Raw genomic sequence first — 18,009 nt, 5'->3', positions numbered from 1 at the left:
TTCTCACGAATAAATAAATAAAATCTTAAAAAAATAATTTTTCAATAATCTATGATGTTGAAAGTCTGATGAGTATAGAGATGAAAAGTTTGGAGAAAAGAATAAGGCTGCAATGCAATGGAAGGAGGGAGTTTAGGGGCACTCATGAGAATTTGGTTCTGGCCAGTTTGTGCAGGACTGCAGAAGAAGGGGGAGAAAGGCAAATGGTTTCTTGTTGAATATTGTTTTGCTTACTGCATTAGTTGTGGTTAGTTTTGATTGTATGAAACAATTGCATAAACACAGCAGGAACTACTTTTTTTGGTCACACAAACGGACCCTCAAGGTGGATGGCCCGTGATGGATCGGTGGCTCCACAGTGTGCAAAGGTTACAGATTTTCATCCTTCTGCTCTACTTGTGCTTACACATGGCTTCCACTTTTGGCATCAGTGCGTCCCTCCCAATGGCTGCTGAACTCTAGTGGTCACGTCTGCAGTGGCAGCTAGAAGCAGGAGGAAAGGCCAAAGAACAACAAAGTTAACTTCCATCCCAATCAGATCCCGTGAAACGTTTCTTTTTATATCACATCCTGCAGAGGTACATGCATGGCCACTTCAGGTTGCCCAGGGGTCTGAGGCAAGCAGTCTTCTATTCTGCAATGCAATGCCCCCACTAAAAATAATAGTATAAAAATCTCCCTCTGAGGAGAAGGAGGAGAGTGGACATGGGAATGGGCCAGCAGCAGTCTCTGATACATTTGCTCTGTAGTTCCCCCTCATGTTCTTTTTGTTGATTATTTTTCATTGCTAGATCATTCTTCCCCTCAGTCCTAGGATCCTCCTCTTCTTTAGCTTATTCACATTGCTTCAGGTCTTACATCATCTATAATTTCTACTTGTCGTGTCTAAAGTTGACTTGAGTCCAGGTATTCCCATAACACACAGATAAAACATAAAGATATATATATTAAAGATTTTAAGGAAATGTTGGGACAGGGTTCCAAGAAGGCAAATAAAGTTAAGAAACAAATGTGAGCTCGGTTTGACTACAGCTGGTAATATTGAGGGGGAGAGTTTAGTTGCACTTGATATAAATATATCCTGTGTTAAATTTGAAATAAGGTGGATGTCTAAGTGAAAGTAGAGTGAGACATGTAAAAAAGATACATTGGAACATATTAAAATATTCCCCTTTAGATATTAGTTGTGCTTTTCTGCTTCAGGATGAAGCATCTTCACTCTGGAAAGCTAGTGTGATTCTTTTTTTTTTTTTTTTGAACATTTTTTAGACGAAACTTACCCCTTTTAAATAATATTCTGATGGGATATCTGATGCACAGAGCACAAGTGCTCTCTAGAGAGGGAGTTCAATTGCTGGGTCAGGTTGGGAATTTGGTTGCTATAACTACAACTTCACAGATATAAGCACAGACTTTCATAGTCCTTGGAAAATTGGCATTGGTAGTGTCTTAACAAAGTAAGTAGCCTTAAAGAGAAGGACTCTGATGTTTTTGTTTGTAGTATAATTGATATGGTAGCCCAGGTCATCTGATGCTTGAAATCTTTAAGTCAAGGAATTTGTGATGCTTGGTGTAAACGAGTGTGTGTGAGTTTACCCTAGATGTCCTTCTTTATAGTGATGTTTGGATTTCTCTTGCAAAAGTTAATATTGTATTTCATAAAGGTTGTAAAGCCTGATGTGTGTGTGTGTCAATGGAATATAATATTTTTCTCTGTAAAAAGCTGGATTTGCTTATCTCCTGCAAAGTGTCATGGAACTCACAACCTCTATTTGTGCCATATTTGGTTGGGGGGGGTGGGTTGGTTTGGAGGGATGAGTAAATTACCATTTCACCTATATGAATTCAAAGTATCTTAAAATATGTATCAACTAAATTTGTTTTTATTTTTTTCTAAATTTGTTTTTAAAGAAGCATGTGTTCAGTATTGGGGCAACTACAGAAAATAAGAGAATGTTATAACTAAGAGAAAGATTGAGATATGAAACAAATTATACTTGATGAAATTGGAATATCTTTACTAAAATAAAGGTTTCCAATTAATCATAGCTCAGGGACCCTCTATTTTATTCTACTAAGAGTTAAATTACATATGTATATATATATATGTATAAAATACAACAAAATTACATATTTGAATGTTAAAGAAAATGACTATATTATGTACCCCACTTGATTTTTTCAGTGTACTGAAAATTGTTTAAAAGTACTTGAAGAATTAAATAGTTGAAATAAAGTAATAGCTTAGATGTATTACCATCTTTCTATTAGAATTTAAATAAATGTTATATGAGTTTAAAAATTACCTTTTATATTTATTACTGATGAGAATATTGAACTGTAAGTTCAAAATATTAAAAACAATTTTATTTCCTTAGGTGTTTCTTACTTTGCCACACATCTATGGTTTATAAAAGTTATGTGTTTTTTGCAGTGAAATATGAAATACAATTTCTGGTATTGCATGTTCATGTTATAGATCTATGTAAACATTAACTATTTTCTTAGTTATCTAAAATTTTCTTAGTTTATCTAAAATTTGAGTCCTACATTTCAAGATTATTTTTACTTTGCCTTTATTGATGATTTACTCTATGTGAGTTTATGGCAGTTTATGACTATAAACTGCTTAGTTTATCAACTTTATTAAGATAATGTTTATTTCTTAATTTAAACATTTTCAGATAATTTAAAATATTGAGACAATGGTCAGAATCTGTCACTTTCCTATGTTTTATTATTATTATTTTTTGCTTTATTAAGATTATTTTAGAAAATCATCATTAAGTATACTTTTATTTTACAAATAGGAAAACATCATTCTAAATAAAATATATAATATATCTTTACCGATGTGTATATATGTATGTATGTATGTATCTCAGAGGTCTGCTGCTGCCAAGATGGTTTATACAGTCTAAAGTAATAATTACTTAATCGTTAGTCAGAATCTTGGGACCATTTCAGTTTACTACTTTGTCACCTGGTCTTGATTTTTAACTTACATAATTTTGGAAATGCAGAATGAAGAGTTATCTGTGAATAGGGGCTTCTAGGTTTTATACTCCTTATCCCATTTAATTTTTTTTAATTGAAGTATGATTGACATATATAAAGTGAACTTTAAAAAAAAGACTTATTTATTTGAGAGATAGAGACAGAAAGACAGAGAATGGGCCCGAGAGCAGGAGGGTAGGGACAGAGGCTTAGGGAGAAAGAATCTCAGCAGGTTCCCTGCTGAGCACAGAGCCCAGAGATCATGACCTGAGTGGGACAGTTAACCGGCTGAGCCACCCATGTGCCCTCTTAAGTGAACTTTTAAAAACCTTTGTATATAGTCAGTTTTGTGTATGGAAACATCATTGTGGCTAAAGCAGGGATTTTTTTCCCCTCCTGATTATCTATGTCAGAGTATAAAGTTATAATTTTTCAAATATAGTAGAGAAGAACTATGGTAATTACTCCAGCCCAAGAAGTGTGAGTTTAATTTTTCTAAGAATGTGCTTATGGGACAACAAGTAGAAAAGACACTGGATTAGAGTTCTTGTGTTTGGCAACAAAGATGGTAACAGATAACATGGGGCAAGATTATGAAAGGTAATTGAGCAAGGCAGAGGTTTCTAAGCCAGGCTAGTTAGTAGGTTCACCTGGCTTAGGATGGGTAAAATACTGAGGCCCAGGCCCTAGAGATCTTCATTCACTACAATCTAGACTGGACCAGACAGTCTCCTTTTCAAAGTTCAGAAGCAAGTGGTTAGTCAGATTTGAACTCGAAAGGCTGGGCTAACGACTATGAAACTGATGTGTAACCACTGAAGTGAAAGGATCGCTAGACTGAGAAGATCGTGGAAGATTTGGCAAAGCTGAGACAAGACAGGAACCCTATCTCTGCGGCCTTGGTGTGCCAAAGCTAAGGACCTGAATGTTATTTTCAGGAAAATGGAAGTTGATGGGTCATATGTCAGTGTAATTTAGAAGGACCAACTGACGGATTTTAGAGATGGAGCTTACAGGCAAGGGAAAAGGTGGAGTAAAAGATAGTTCCAGTGCCTTGAACTTGGCATGCCTGGTAGTATGATGCCTTTACCAGCTATAACCAAATCTGGAAGGAATGAAATGGGTGGATATCAGAGTTGAAAGGAATGTAATTGGTATTAGGCATGTTCTGGTACATGGTTTTGACAGATAGGGGGAGCTACAGGCGACATGAAGAGAACCTGGGCATTGAGTCACCTGAAACACTTTGGAGATAGGGTAGCGGAGGGTGGAAAGGTAGGTAAATAGGAAGAATACAGAAGCAAAAATGAGATGCTTATAAGGTCAGAAGGCTATAGGGAAGGACTTTAACAACTAAAAATTTGCTACCCGTTTCAGTGCAGATTTATCTCATGTCCTGTTGAAGCAAACCATGTGATATGTTGCAATTCTCATATAAAGTGGATGCCAGATTTCATAAATTCTATTGAATTTTTCTTTTTCTTTTTCTTTTTCTTTCTTTCTTTCTTTCTTTTTTTTTTTTTTAGAGAGAGAGAGAGAGTACAGGGACGTGGGTAGGGGCAAAGGGAGAAAGACAATCTTTTTTTTTTTTTTTTTTTTTTTTTTTTTTTTGAGAAAGACAATCTTAAGCAGGCTCCAGCCCAGCACGGAGGGCTTGATCTCATGACCTGAGATCATGGCCTGAGCTGAAATCAAGAGTTGGCTGCTTACGTGACTGAGCACCCAGGCATTTGTATTCCATTGAATTTTGTAAGTGAGGTAGTAGTAACCTTTTGCAAAACATAATTTGAAAATGATGGTTTGGGTTCTTTCCAATTTTTTGTTTCTGTCAACATTGATGAACATCTGTGTGGACATATATTTTTATTACTTTTTGAATAGCTGGGAGTGAAATTGCTGATTATAAGGTAAATGTATGTTTAACGGTATAAAGAACTGCCTCTTTGTTGTCCGCAATGGCTGTAACGTTTTGCATTCTCCACATGTTATGAGAAATCTGGTTGTTCTACATCTTTCCCAACCCTTGGTATTATCAGTGTTTTTAATTTTAGCCACTCTAGTGGATATGTGGGGGTAATCTCACTGTGGCTTTATTATGCATTTCTCTGAAGCCCAGTGTTGTTGAGAATATTTTCATGTGCTGATTGGTTATTTATATATTTCTTGTGGTGAAATGTTAGTTCACCCATTTAAAACAATCGTTTTTTTAAAAAATTTGATTTTGCCCACTAAAATGGTCTATTTCTAGAATTCTGTTCTATTGATCTACATGTCAGCTGTTTTTTTTTTTTTAAGATTTATTTTTTTAAAGAGAGAGAAAAAGTAAGCGTGGGAGGAGAGGGGCAAAGGGAGGGGAGATAGGGAATCTCAGACTACCTGCTGAGGGCAGAGCCTGAAGTGGGGTTCCATCTCAGGATCTCAGGACCCTGAAATAATGACCTGAGCCCACATCTAGAGTTGGATGCCCAAGTGACGGGGCCACCCTGATCGAGTGCCCTGATCTACATGTCAGTTCTTATACCAATACCACATGGTCTTGAATTGTGTAGCTTTATAGTAGCTTTTGAAATCATAGTGTAGGGATCCCTGGGTTGCGCAGCGGTTTGGCGCCTGCCTTTGGCCCAGGGCGCGATCCTGGAGACCCGGGATCGAATCCCATGTCGGGCTCCCGGTGCATGGAGCCTGCTTCTTCCTCTGCCTGTGTCTCTGCCTCTCTCTCTCTCTCTCTCTCTGTGACTATCATAAATAAATAAAAATTTATAAAAGAAATCATAGTGTAAATGCCCACCTTTGTTCTTTATCAAAATCGTTTTAGCTCTTTTATGTCTTCGCCTTTTCATATAAATTTTAAAATCAGGTTGTTTATTAAGATTTGATTGGATTTGCACTGAATCTATAGATCAATTTGGAAAGATTTACTCTCAACAATATTGGGCCATCCACAGCATGAACATGATATATTTCTTAATTTATTTAAATCTTCTGTTATTTCCCTTTGTAGGGTTAAGTACCCTTTTGTAATTTTGAGTGTATAGGTCATACACATCCTTCGTTAAATATATTATTAAGTGTTTTATTTTTGATGATACACAGTAGGTTTTTACAACTTTATCAGGGAAGATCGGAAACAGATTAATCAATATTGCCAGGATTGTCTACTTATTGGTAAAACTAGAACAAGTACTTATAAAACAAGGTAAAACAAGTATGGATTATGAGAGATGTCCATTTTATTCAGATGAACTAAATTAGTTGACATTTTATTACTTGGTATCTTTGTAAGAAATTACATATGTATGAGTTTATGCTATGCTTTTCTTGTAGATGCGTTTTTTTTTTTAACTTCCAAGAATTTTATGAATGTGACATTATTCAAGTACCTGTGTTTTTAGGTCCTGTCTTAACAAGGACATATGTACTATTTCAACTTCATTTATGGTATATGCTGAATTTGAGGGAGCTTAGTGGCTAGATTTTGGTGTCATTCATGTAAGCCTTTAAAGAATATCAGATGCCTTGTTGCCCTTATTTGAGATCTTATTTGATTTTTGAGAACAGTTCCATTTCTTCCTGGGGAAGGGCCAAATCTGAATCATTTCTATGAATTCATCTACCATTTTTCTCATGAACAAGTTATATAGATCTGTTTTGTTATTTCTTAATTGTTTATTTTACGTCTTTAATGAATTTTACGAAAATTAGATCATTTTTAGATAAGATGTTAGAGCTAAGCTTCCTGGTCTCTTTACCTCCTTCATGATGAACTTTGCGTGATGAAATAGTGAACATTTAACAAAGGCATTTTGGATAAGGCGTGTGTCTATATGCTGAAGGGGAAAGCTGTTATGGACCATAACTCTTACACAAACCGATCAGCTGCCATCTGTGTACAAAGCACTGTGATCAGCAGAGACCTGTTTGTGCCACTGTGTAGACTGATGGCAGCAGATCAATTTAGCTGAGCTGTTCTGTAGCAGTTCGGTCACGAGGACATAGACACTACCAAACTGTAGTCATCATCACACCACTGTCCTTTGCTGGTTTAGATTGTGGCAAGAGAGAAAAAACTGCTTGCTCTCTTCACCCCAATACAGCTTGAGGTAAGATCCACCTTTTTTCTCTTGAAGGGATAAGCAAGACCAAAAGCAGCCTCTTTCAACTTTTCCCACATTGTTTGGATTTAAATTTACGCTAGTTTTTCTCATGACAACCCCTCAGACCAGGTATACAATTCAGCATCCCTTTGGTGGAGAAGCAATGTGTGTAGTACAGCTTAGATAAATTCTAATAACAAAATTGCATTGCTGAGCACATCTAAGCATTTGACCTTGAAGACTCCTAGGAGAGCAGACATTGCAGATTTCCCTACTTGCCCTTGACTTACAAGAGAGTAGATAATGAATGAATAGAAATTGATAAAGAGCGTCTGTCAGGCAGCCGCTGAGGTCATGAGGCTGGTATGCGGAAACAGTGCCCATACTACATGCGTAACACATAACTGCAGCCAGGAGGGGTGGGTGGGTCATCGAAGCAGGAAATTAGCCTTCAGAAGGAATGTTGGCTTTCTGCACGAGCTACAGCCGCATGGACTCACTGAGAGAAAACACACAGGGACATGGGGAGTGCTCACTGCTGCAGAGAAAAGAGCTCCTATAGAAGGTGGCAGCGGTATTGCTGTTACTGGTGCTTCAAAGATATTGAAGACAGTGCAGGTTAGATTTTTTTATTTTTAAATGAATCGACATGTTAATAGTATCAATAGCAAGTGTTTAGTACTTCTATAGCTAAACAGACAACAGGCTGCTGAGGAATGAACAGGGAGGAGAAGACACAGCTTATGAGGCCTTTGCTTGTGATGTTTTTCTTGTTGCTCTATTTTAAGCGAAGGTTAAATGTTGGGGTTTGCTGTGGAGCAGTCCACCTCCACTAATTTGTGCAGGGTGATTTGTTAGTGTATTTGTTAGTGTATACTCTACATGAGTCTTGAAAGAAATTTAGAGACTCCTAAGTGCATATTTAGTTTTCCCAAATACTTACTTCTGAAATATGAGCTTGTTAAAGGCCATGCTTTAGAAACACTTTGTAATTTTGCACACACATGTAACTTGTATGTATACTTGGTGTGTGTATGTTTCTGTTTTGAATAATTGTTACCTTTTTCCCCCTTTTTGGTTAAACTAATGAGTGAGGACAAAATATTTAGAAAGATTAAATGCATTTTTATGGTTAGTTTTTCAGACCATGTTCCTTTTATATGTATATTAAAATTTACTCCTGAATATTCTACTGATTGAGAATGGGTTGATGACCTCAGCAGTTACTTGTTAGATTTCCCCCCTTAAAGTTAATTGTTATTCTTCTATTTGAAGACAGTGTCATGTGAATATTTTTTTGTGAGCCCTGAGTAATTGATTGATTTTGGTTTAGGAGCATCATGTTCAGCCATTTATTTAAATTCCTACAGAGAAATGTGAAGTTTAGTAACTGCTTACCATTATCTAGAAATAGATATAAAAATTGGTATCTTGGAGTATTATATTTTAGATCATTTTGTAAATTGGGATTGCCTACGGTATAATCTCAGTTTGATTGCTGTGTCTTCTTCCCTTGCTGGGTATAGACTGACATGAATAAGTTTACATTCCAATACTGAGGAATTGCATTCCACTGGGCAGTTCTGACGTACAACAAGAATGTGGAGGCCCATACAAAGGGCAAGTTTAGGGACAGTGATAGAAGAAGCTTCTGTATTCAGCAACTGCCTTTCGTGGAAACTCACGCTGGTGGAAAGTGCTCTTGACTCAACTTGGGTCGGGAAAATGTGGTCACAGAAAGTTAAGACAGGACGGCCTTACCAGAGTAAGATCCCCCAGTACCCCGTCTGGTGTATTTATGAAAACTAGGTAAGACTTTATATTTTCAAACATTTGTGCTTTCTGGTTGTAGGTCTTGAACTTGAAAGAAAGTTTATCAAGCTATTAAAAATTTCTCAATCTTACATTATGTAAAAGACTACTTTTGGTAATTTTTTGTCTGCATATCTTTACTACTATAAAGTCATGGCATTTTACACTTGTAAAAGTATTGTTAGCTCATTTCAATTTTAGAACAACTTGTAATTCTTAAATTTATTCTGTACAAAAACTTAATGGGAATGGAAATCTGGATTGTTAAACTGTTTGTGGAGCAACCATTCTTAAATTGGTTGTACTTAGAGGGTATGAGCATTTAGGAATAATCTGCTTGTTGTGCTGTAAGTGGTCTTTTCAGTGATCATTTCTGTGAGTTAAACTTTTTTTTTTTTTAATAGCTCAGAGAACCAATACATTGACCAAAAGTAAACCTGCATCACTTTTAGTTGTCATCTTTGTTTGTATTTAGTGTAAGATAATAAGGACATTCTGAAATTACATTGAGGTTAATAGTTGAAAGCCAAACTCTATAGTATATTCATACAGAACAGTTTTAGAAGAATTTAAAATAGGCTGAAGTAATTAAATTTACATACTGTGTAGAACCAGAAGACTATCAGCATTCTTAAAACATAGTGTACTTCTTCCTATCAGCCTATTTCTTTCTTTCTGACTTTATAGTCTCTTGCGAAAGGCTGCTATTTAGTATAGAAAGGGTTAACAAGTTTTTATATATTTCAGGCCAAGTCTCATTGATAACAGTTACCCACATCCTTCTTGATTTTGAAAGTTATTATGCATTTGTATTTGTGAGTATTCACAGACAAATTATGAGAAGACAGGAATTTTTAAAAACAATTTAATTCAAAGTCTAAAAATAAGCTACATGACTTTAAAAATTAAGAAGTTTAAACTTTAAAATATTGTTTATCATGGTATGTGGCATTATGAGCGCCATTTCAAAGAATCAGATATTTTACTAGTTGAAGTTCTCAGCAGCTGCCTGAAGAAGCTTGGTTTTTATAGATTTGACATTCAAATCTTTGACTTTCCCAGGGTAAGTAACCCTCAAGCTCTTGATGGTAATTTGTAATTTTGCTGAATTTGAATTGCCATCTGAATTACAAAAGCTGATGTGTCTTTTTTTTTTTAATTTTTATTTATTTATGATAGAGAGAGAGAGAGGCAGAGACACAGGCAGAGGGAGAAGCAGGCTCCATGCACCGGGAGCCTGACGTGGGACTCGATCCCGGGTCTCCAGGATCGCGCCCTGGGCCAAAGGCAGGCGCTAAACCGCTGCGCCACCCAGGGATCCCTGTCTTTTTTTTTTTTTTTTTTTTTTTTACTCAACTAGGCAGTGAGTGAGCCTAGCCAACCTCTGAGAATTTACCTCTTAACAAAACTCTGCTCCCCACCTGTCATTGAGTTTGTGCCTTATGGGTGAATGCGATACATGGTAGCAGTGTTCCTGAGGAGGTCTGGAAACTATTCCTCTGTAAACATCAAGGTGACCAAAGACCACAGTTTATGTTATTGAGTGTGGAAGGCAGCTATTGTAGAAAGCAAGAGAAAGGGTAAAGGTCAGTGTAGAATGATGGAATCCTGGATCATGGAATCTGTTGTTTCAGGCATCTCGTTTAACCTTCCCTCAGAGAAGCTGGCTTAGTTTCTTCAATTGTGAAAGGAAAACTGAACTAGAGAGACAGTTCTTAGGGGGAAGTAGGAATACATTGGTCATATGTAGAATCACTTGGGGGCCTTTCCTGAAAACAAATGTTGGAGAACCTTTGAATGTAGTAGCTTGGATTATGGCTCACTTTCAGATTTGAAGCTGAAAAGTGCCAAGAGACCCTGTACTCTGTGATTTTCTAAGTTTTTTTCTCGACTCCGGAGTTCTACAAATCTGTTCTGCTTTTGAGATGCAGCTATAGGAAGCAAAAGATATTCCTTAACTCGTGGTACTTAATAAATACTCTGTATTCATAACTTGCTGTGTACTCACCTTTTGTAGAAGATACGCACATTCTCACATCCCACCTATGTAAGAATAGGGACTATATTTAGCAAGCTCTGTATTGATTACAGAGTTTATATAGTTTTTGTTGTGCGTGTCCAGTGAGTATTTGGAAGAGGGACAGGAAGCAAAATCGTGGAGATGGGGCTACCATAGCCATACCCTCTAATTTATGGCCAGGGATAAAACTTAAAACATGGGTTTACTGTTGCGTGGAAAAAAATTTAGGTACAATTGGCTTTTCAAAAATATTTCAGTAATATTTGTTTACCTTTTCCCCACTTCTTCGTAGTTCCACTTTTACCCACAACTTCTCTCACTTCATTGCTAATTAATGTAGAAAAGAGATTGGTTCCAGGCTTATCAGTGGTGTAATGAAGTCATCAAAGTTAACTCTTGTTCCTAAGATTTTCTGTTATTTGGCTAGAGAGGTAGTGTTCCCACTTTCTGTTATACAAGCCCTGGATTTTTTTTTTTAAGATTTATTTATTTATTCATGATAGAGAGAGAGAGAGAGAGAGGCAGAGACACAGGCAGAGGGAGAAGCAGGCTCCATGCCTGGAGTCAGACTTAGGACTCCAGGATTGCGCCTTGGGCCAAAGGCAGGCGCTAAATCGCTGAGCCACCCAGGAATCCCCCAAGCCCTGGATTTTTGCCAAGAAACTCAACCTCTATCCTTACATAAAACATACCATTTTAACTATTTTTTAAAAGTTTATTTATTTATTTTTTTAGTAGTCTCTACACCCAATGTGGGGCTCGAACTCACATCCCTGAGATCAAGAGTCCCATGTTCTTCTGACTGAGCCAGCCAGGCACCCCTGCCATTTTACCTATTTAAGGTATATGATTCAGTGGCATTAATTACAATCACACTTGTGTAACCGTGAGCACTACCTGTTTCCAAAATTTATGTCCATGGCCCCAAATGGAAACTGTAACCATTAAGCATTCCTATAACCCGCAATAATAGGTAGTCTACTTTCTGTCCTTATAAATTTGTCTGTTCTATATATTTCATATAAGTAGAATCTTATAGTTGTCATTTTGTGACTTCCCTATTGTACTCAGCATAATGCTTTCAAGGCTGATCCAGGTTGTAGCATATGTCAGAACCTCAGTCCTTTTTATGGCTTCCTTTGTATGTATTTATCATATTTTGTTTAAATAGTAATCTATTGATGAATATTTATGTTGTTTCCACCTTTTGGCTATTGTGAATAATGCTGTAGTGAACTTTGATGTACAAATATCTGTTTGAGTCCTTGTTTGTAATACTTTTGAGTATTAATCTAGTTGTGGAATTGCTGGGTCATATTGTTATTCTGTTTAGCCTTTTGTTGAAGAACCAATCTGTTTTCCACAATGACTGCACCACTTTACACTCCCACCAACCAGCTAAGTAACAAGGGTTCCAAGTTCTCTGTTCTCTTTAACACTATTTTTTTTTTAAATTATCATCTTCGTATCTGATGCACATTTGGCATCAGGTATGAAATGGTATCTCATTGTGGATTTGATTTGCCTTTCTTTAATGACCCAGGATGTTAATCAGTTTTTCATGTGTTTTTTGGCTATTTGTATACCTTTTTTTGGAGAAAAGTCCATTAAGTACTTGGCTCAATTTTTAATTAGGTCATATATATATATTCTGAGTATTAAACACTTCTCAGATGTATGATTTGCAAATATTTCCTCCTGTTCTGTAGATTGTCTTTTCAGCTTCTTGATAATGTCCTTTGATGCACAGAAGTTTTTGATTTTGATGAAGTCCAATTTATCTATTTTTCCTTTAGCTTCTTTGGCTTTTATAAAGTGTCATGTCTAAGAATCTCATTGCTGAACCTAAAACAGACTTAACTATAGAGAACAATCTGAGGGTTGCTGGAGGAGAGATGGGGGAGGGGGAAATGGGGAATGGGTTAAACAGGTGATGGGTATGAAGGAGGGTGCTTGTGAGCACCGGATGTTGTATGTAAGTGATGAATCACTAAATCCAACACCTGAAACTAATATTACACTTATGTTAACTAATGAAATTTAAATAAAAACTTGGAGGAGAAAACCGAAAGAATTCATTGCCAGATCCAATGTCATGAAGATTTATCCCGTTTATTTCCTAAGGGTTTCGTGGTTTGTGCTTTTTTTATTTAGGTCAGTGATGATTTTCAGTTAATTTTTGTATGTGGTGAGAGGTAAGCAACTAAATTACTCTTTTTTTTTTTTTTTAATGTGTCAGTACAGTTGTCCTAGCACATTGTTCTTTCCCCGTTGATTGAACTTGGCATCCTTGTCACAAGTTGGTTAGCTATAGATATATGGGTTTATTTCTGGACTCTTAATTTTGTTTCATTGTTTTATACGTCTATCCTGTACCATACTGTTTTGATTACTATAGCTTTGAGGTGAGTTTTGAAATTAAAAGTGTGAGTCCAGAAAAAACAAAAAAAGTGTGAGTCCTCTGCCTTTGTTCTTTTTCAAGACTGTTTTGGCTGCATAGGCCCCTTGTGATTTTTATATGAATTTGAAGATTAGCTTTTCCATTTCTGCAAAAAAAGCTGTTGGTATTTCTGACTTTTTTACCTCCCTTCCCTCCGTCTCTCCCTCTTTTCTTTCTCCTTCCTACCCCCCTGCCCCTTTTTTTTCTGACTTTTCTTAAAACCTTTAAGGATTATAAGTATATTTTTAAATTGCCCACATTCTTATTTAATTTGTATCATTCATGGATTTTCTTAAATCATGATTTTAGAAACTTAAATGATACCAAGTTGTAGCTGCTATTAATAAGAAGGGTTCTTTTAATTTGTACCTCTGAATTTACAGGAAAGCCCTTTGGAATCTCTTAATTTTTTTGTTGGAGACTTTTCAGGTCTGTGTTTTTCCCCTTAGAAACTTTTCTAGGGCAATGCTATCTCATAGGTTTTACATGGTTTTCTATATGGGTAGGTATAGTAATTTTTATTTTTTATTACTTCCTAGTGTGTTCATCATTTTGAAGTGCGTTTTGTGTATTATTTGTTATTATGTTAGCAGCTCATGCTTTAAAGACTTCTAGTGTTCATTTATGTCATTTAAAATGTGAGAACCTCTTATTGTTTAATGTCATTAAATGGTGTGTGCATTTGATCACTTTTCACATTGGATAGTTCATTGTATAGATTGGATCTTCTATTTATTGCCTTCTTGCCCTCACATAAAACTTAATGAAATATCTTGTACTTTATTCTTATTGGCCTTGTTTTGTACTTCACTGTCTAAACATCTATATGTCATTTGCAAACCTGAAGATTTCTCTCCATTTGTTTCTACTAAATCATCTAAAATATTAAAAAAAAAACTGATCTTAATATCACTTAGGGTAGATCTTATCTCTTATACATCTCTGTCTGGTTTCCTTTTTTATCTCTGTACTTATTTTCCAGAACTGCGTTTTTAAAACAGTTTATAGAACTTGATCCAAGGTTTTAAAAAGCTTATTAATAAATAATGATATTTACTTTTGTTTACATATTTATTGTTTCAAAGAATAACATAGGAAAAGCAAAAGTATTTTGTGGACTTAGTGAATTTCTAGCTTAACATTTTTCATTACTCTTCTTGTTAATTCCTACCTTACAGCTTCCGGTTTGTAAGCAAAGAGTAAATCATCTTTGCGTTTGAGTCAAGAGGCCTAGTCCTTAGGCCTAGCATGTGCATTCACGACCTACTCTTTGGCTCTTTTGGGGCCAGTCTTTACTTCTGGGTTCTTGACTATATTTGAAGTAATAGATTTTTTGATAAGTGAAATAATATATCCTCCTTTGCTAGAGTACGTTCTGTGTGCATTTGCCTTTTCTGCTCTATGTATTCAAGGAATTACCTGAAGGAGAGTATTATTTCTCCTATGGTTCACATATTTATGTTGTTCAGTAAGGCTCGAGTCTTCTGTGGCTACCAAGAAAGTTTCTTCAGATTCTAATGTATTTCAATTCCTTAAAAGACTTTCCTGGAGGTATTTTTTAATAGCACATTTTAGGGGATGCAGACTTTCCTTCTCCAAAGTAATAGATAATATTTTCCTACCATAGAATTCCTTCGAGCCAATGGCTAATCTGCACAGGGATTTTCACTTCATGGTTCTAGTGCATATATAGCTGTGTCAGAATAAATCTGCTATGGTGTTAAGGTGGAAGTTATCACACATAGGGCAAAGTTGCTGTGTCTGAGTTCACTACTGAAAAATTTTAGGAGAAATGGTTTTATAGTATGCATAACCACTTGAATTAAGAAAAGTCTAAAGTTGAATACTTTTCCTTAAACTTATCTAGAATAAGTTGATTTGAAAATTTAGAAAAATTAAATGTGCTTTTTAGGTGAAAGAAATGCTTAACCTAAGCGAGTTAAATTATAGAAGAAAAAAAATTTTTAAAGATTTTATTTATTTATTCATGAGAAACACACAGAGAGGCAGAGACACAGGCAGAGGGAGAAGCAGGCTCCATGCAGGGAGCCCCAATGTGGGACTTGATCCTGGGACTCCAGGATCAGGCCCTGGGATGAAGATGGCACCAAGCCACCCGGGCTGCCCTATAGAAGAAAATTTATATGCATTTTATACTTTGTGTATTTTTATAGCTTGCCATTGATTCATTTCCATCCATTAGAATATTCTAAGTCTTCACCTAACTGGGAATGATTTAAAACAGCCTAATATACAACACATTCATACTGATTTTCTTTTATATATGTTATCAATTTGAAAACATACTGGAATTTTTCAGAAAAATATATGTCTGAAATGTAAGAAATTGAATGGTTCCTTGTCATTCTGTGTAAATAATGATTAAAGAGTTTCTCTTTCTCCAGTAGTTGTTTTTGTTCTTTAGTTTCATTTACTTGAAGAGTTGGCCTAAATTTACAATTTATATTTCATAAATCTTTTTTTTTTTTCTCCCTAGTTTTGGCAAGCGTTCTGCAGGAAGCTTTAGGCGTGGCTGTGAATGCATTGTTTTAGAGCCTTCTGAAATGATTGTGGTAAGAATACTTCTTTGAAGACTTTTTTCCCTAAAAAAAGTTGCAAAATAAAAGCCCTTTAACAAAGTCCTTATAATAGTGTATTATATATTTTATAACTTTAGATATATTTATTTCATAATTTTTAGTATGAATCTGAGTTCATAATCATAATACTGTAATTATTTATAATATTCAATGAAATGAAAAGGATAAAAGACTCAAAAGGGGCAAGTACCTAAATGTTTTGTGATTGAACTTTGTCAAATCAATATATAATACCACTTAATTGAAATTTGGAGGGAATACTTGAACTGCAGAACTTTATTTCTTGAGATATTAATTGGAATGAATGAAATACTTCAGATGAGTCACAGTGGTATGAATTCAGGCAATGGTTAACATAAGGAAACCAATTTCTGTTTTTTGTGTCTGTCCTACGTCAATATATTTTTTAAATCCTACAATTCAGTTAAAAAGAGAAACAAAGTTCTCAACAGAGTGTCTAGCCAGCATACCAACCCCCCAATTTTCTGGCCTAATATAGAAGATGGTGAAAGCTTTTTATTCACAGTTAATGAAGTATTTGGTAGAAAACTGCAAGTCTATTTTTAGAGAAGAGTTAGGGTTTTTCCCTATGATGTAGGAGAGGAATTTATCAGAATGAAAACTTCCTTGTCAAAGCTAGTGAAAACCTTTGGTAAAATTTCACAAAATTTACTCTTAAGGGAGAAAGTAGCGTGGTGGTGAGTAAAGATACAGGATTGGAAAAATGTAGTGGTTACATAGGAGTTTCCAGCAACAGGTCTTGAAAAGCGTTTTAGATATTTCCTAGAGATTTTGGCCTCTGCTAGTGCTATTTAGTGTTTCTCTAAGGGACTTCTGATCTTCAATATTCTTTGAGGATTTTACATTTGCTGGTATCATACAAACTACTAGTTTGCTAGTGTGAGAATAGTCTTAGAATCTTAGTATGCCTTGATTGTGAGTAATCACATTTTCATTATATAAGTATGAGGAGGATTGACCTAAGGTAACTTTTATTCTGGGTTAGTCCATTCATCAGTTTCTAAAATGTTGAAAATGAGGATTTTCTTTTCAAAAATAACACTTTATAAAAAGAGAAACTGAACCCACAGATTGAAAGTAGGAAGAGAAACCCTTAGGTAACAAAGCCATTCTGCTAGCAGTCCTGTTTGAGTCATTTGGGATTTGGGGGTTTTTATAGCTTTACTCATGTACATCAGGATTAAGACAATGAGGGCAGTTGCTTTCATAATTTGAGGCAATGTATCCTGTGAGTTCTTTCACTAATAAATCAGTACAAAGATTACTGAAAATATCCTTCCCTTTGAAACTGCAGGAAATTCAAGAGTTACTCATATTGTCCTAAGTGGAACTGAAAATGCTTCTTCATAAAAGAAAAGTTACTCAAAACCAGTTAGTTCCAGAGAAGTTCAGAAACACTTAGTCTGTTACCATAGTTTGTCTACAAATGTCTTTGCAGAATGAATGAATATGGACCTACCTGTAAGTTTTATTTTGCCGCTGGTCTTAATATGGAATGTTGTGTTTGAGGAAATAAGTTTTTGGGGGTTTTATTTCAGGTGGACTATATGGATGAAAATGAAGAATATTTTCAGCGTCAAGCTTCTCATCGACAGTCTCGAAGGAGATTCAGAAAAATCAACCAGAAAGGTGAAAGACAAACAATTATTGACACTGTGGATCCTTATCCTGTGGGCAAACCACCTTTGCCTCGAGGCTATCATACGGTAAGTTATTAAAGTATAATATTTTTATTTATCTTTAGTTTTTTATTGGGAATTATATGAAAAGACATGTAGATTTCCTATTTTAAAGGAATTATTATTCCTTTCTGTGATATGCTTATCCAAAGTGTAGATTTTGTTGGAAACACATACAATATGAATAGTTTAAAAGAGCATTGAAATAAGATATCAAAAGACATTGTTTAGCCCTTTTATTTTTTAAAATGTCCCCTGAGGATTAGCTTTGTGTGCAGCTATGCAGTTGTAACTGGGATATTTTAAGTTCTTACCTTAATCTAAAATTTGAGCTTCCCTTGCCCCT

General features: G+C 35.5%; 1 protein-coding gene across 7 annotated transcripts in view; it reads left to right on the top strand.

Annotated features, from left to right (window-relative positions):
* Nucleotides 1-18,009, top strand: part of RAPGEF2 (Rap guanine nucleotide exchange factor 2) — a 241,234-nt gene that overhangs the window by 108,438 nt on the left and 114,787 nt on the right. For all 7 annotated transcript variants that reach the window (XM_055336318.1, XM_055336312.1, XM_055336314.1 and 4 more), the window contains exons 5-6: nucleotides 15,861-15,936; nucleotides 17,523-17,690. In XM_055336318.1, coding sequence (XP_055192293.1) covers nucleotides 15,861-15,936; nucleotides 17,523-17,690 — 244 coding nt within the window. The remainder of the gene's footprint in view (nucleotides 1-15,860; nucleotides 15,937-17,522; nucleotides 17,691-18,009) is intronic.

Source organism: Nyctereutes procyonoides, unplaced genomic scaffold (assembly GCF_905146905.1).
Source record: "Nyctereutes procyonoides isolate TBG_1078 unplaced genomic scaffold, NYPRO_anot_genome, whole genome shotgun sequence".
NCBI classification, from domain to species: domain Eukaryota; kingdom Metazoa; phylum Chordata; class Mammalia; order Carnivora; family Canidae; genus Nyctereutes; species Nyctereutes procyonoides.
Note: the sequence above shows the minus strand (reverse complement) of the source record. Positions and strands in the feature narration are given on the sequence as shown.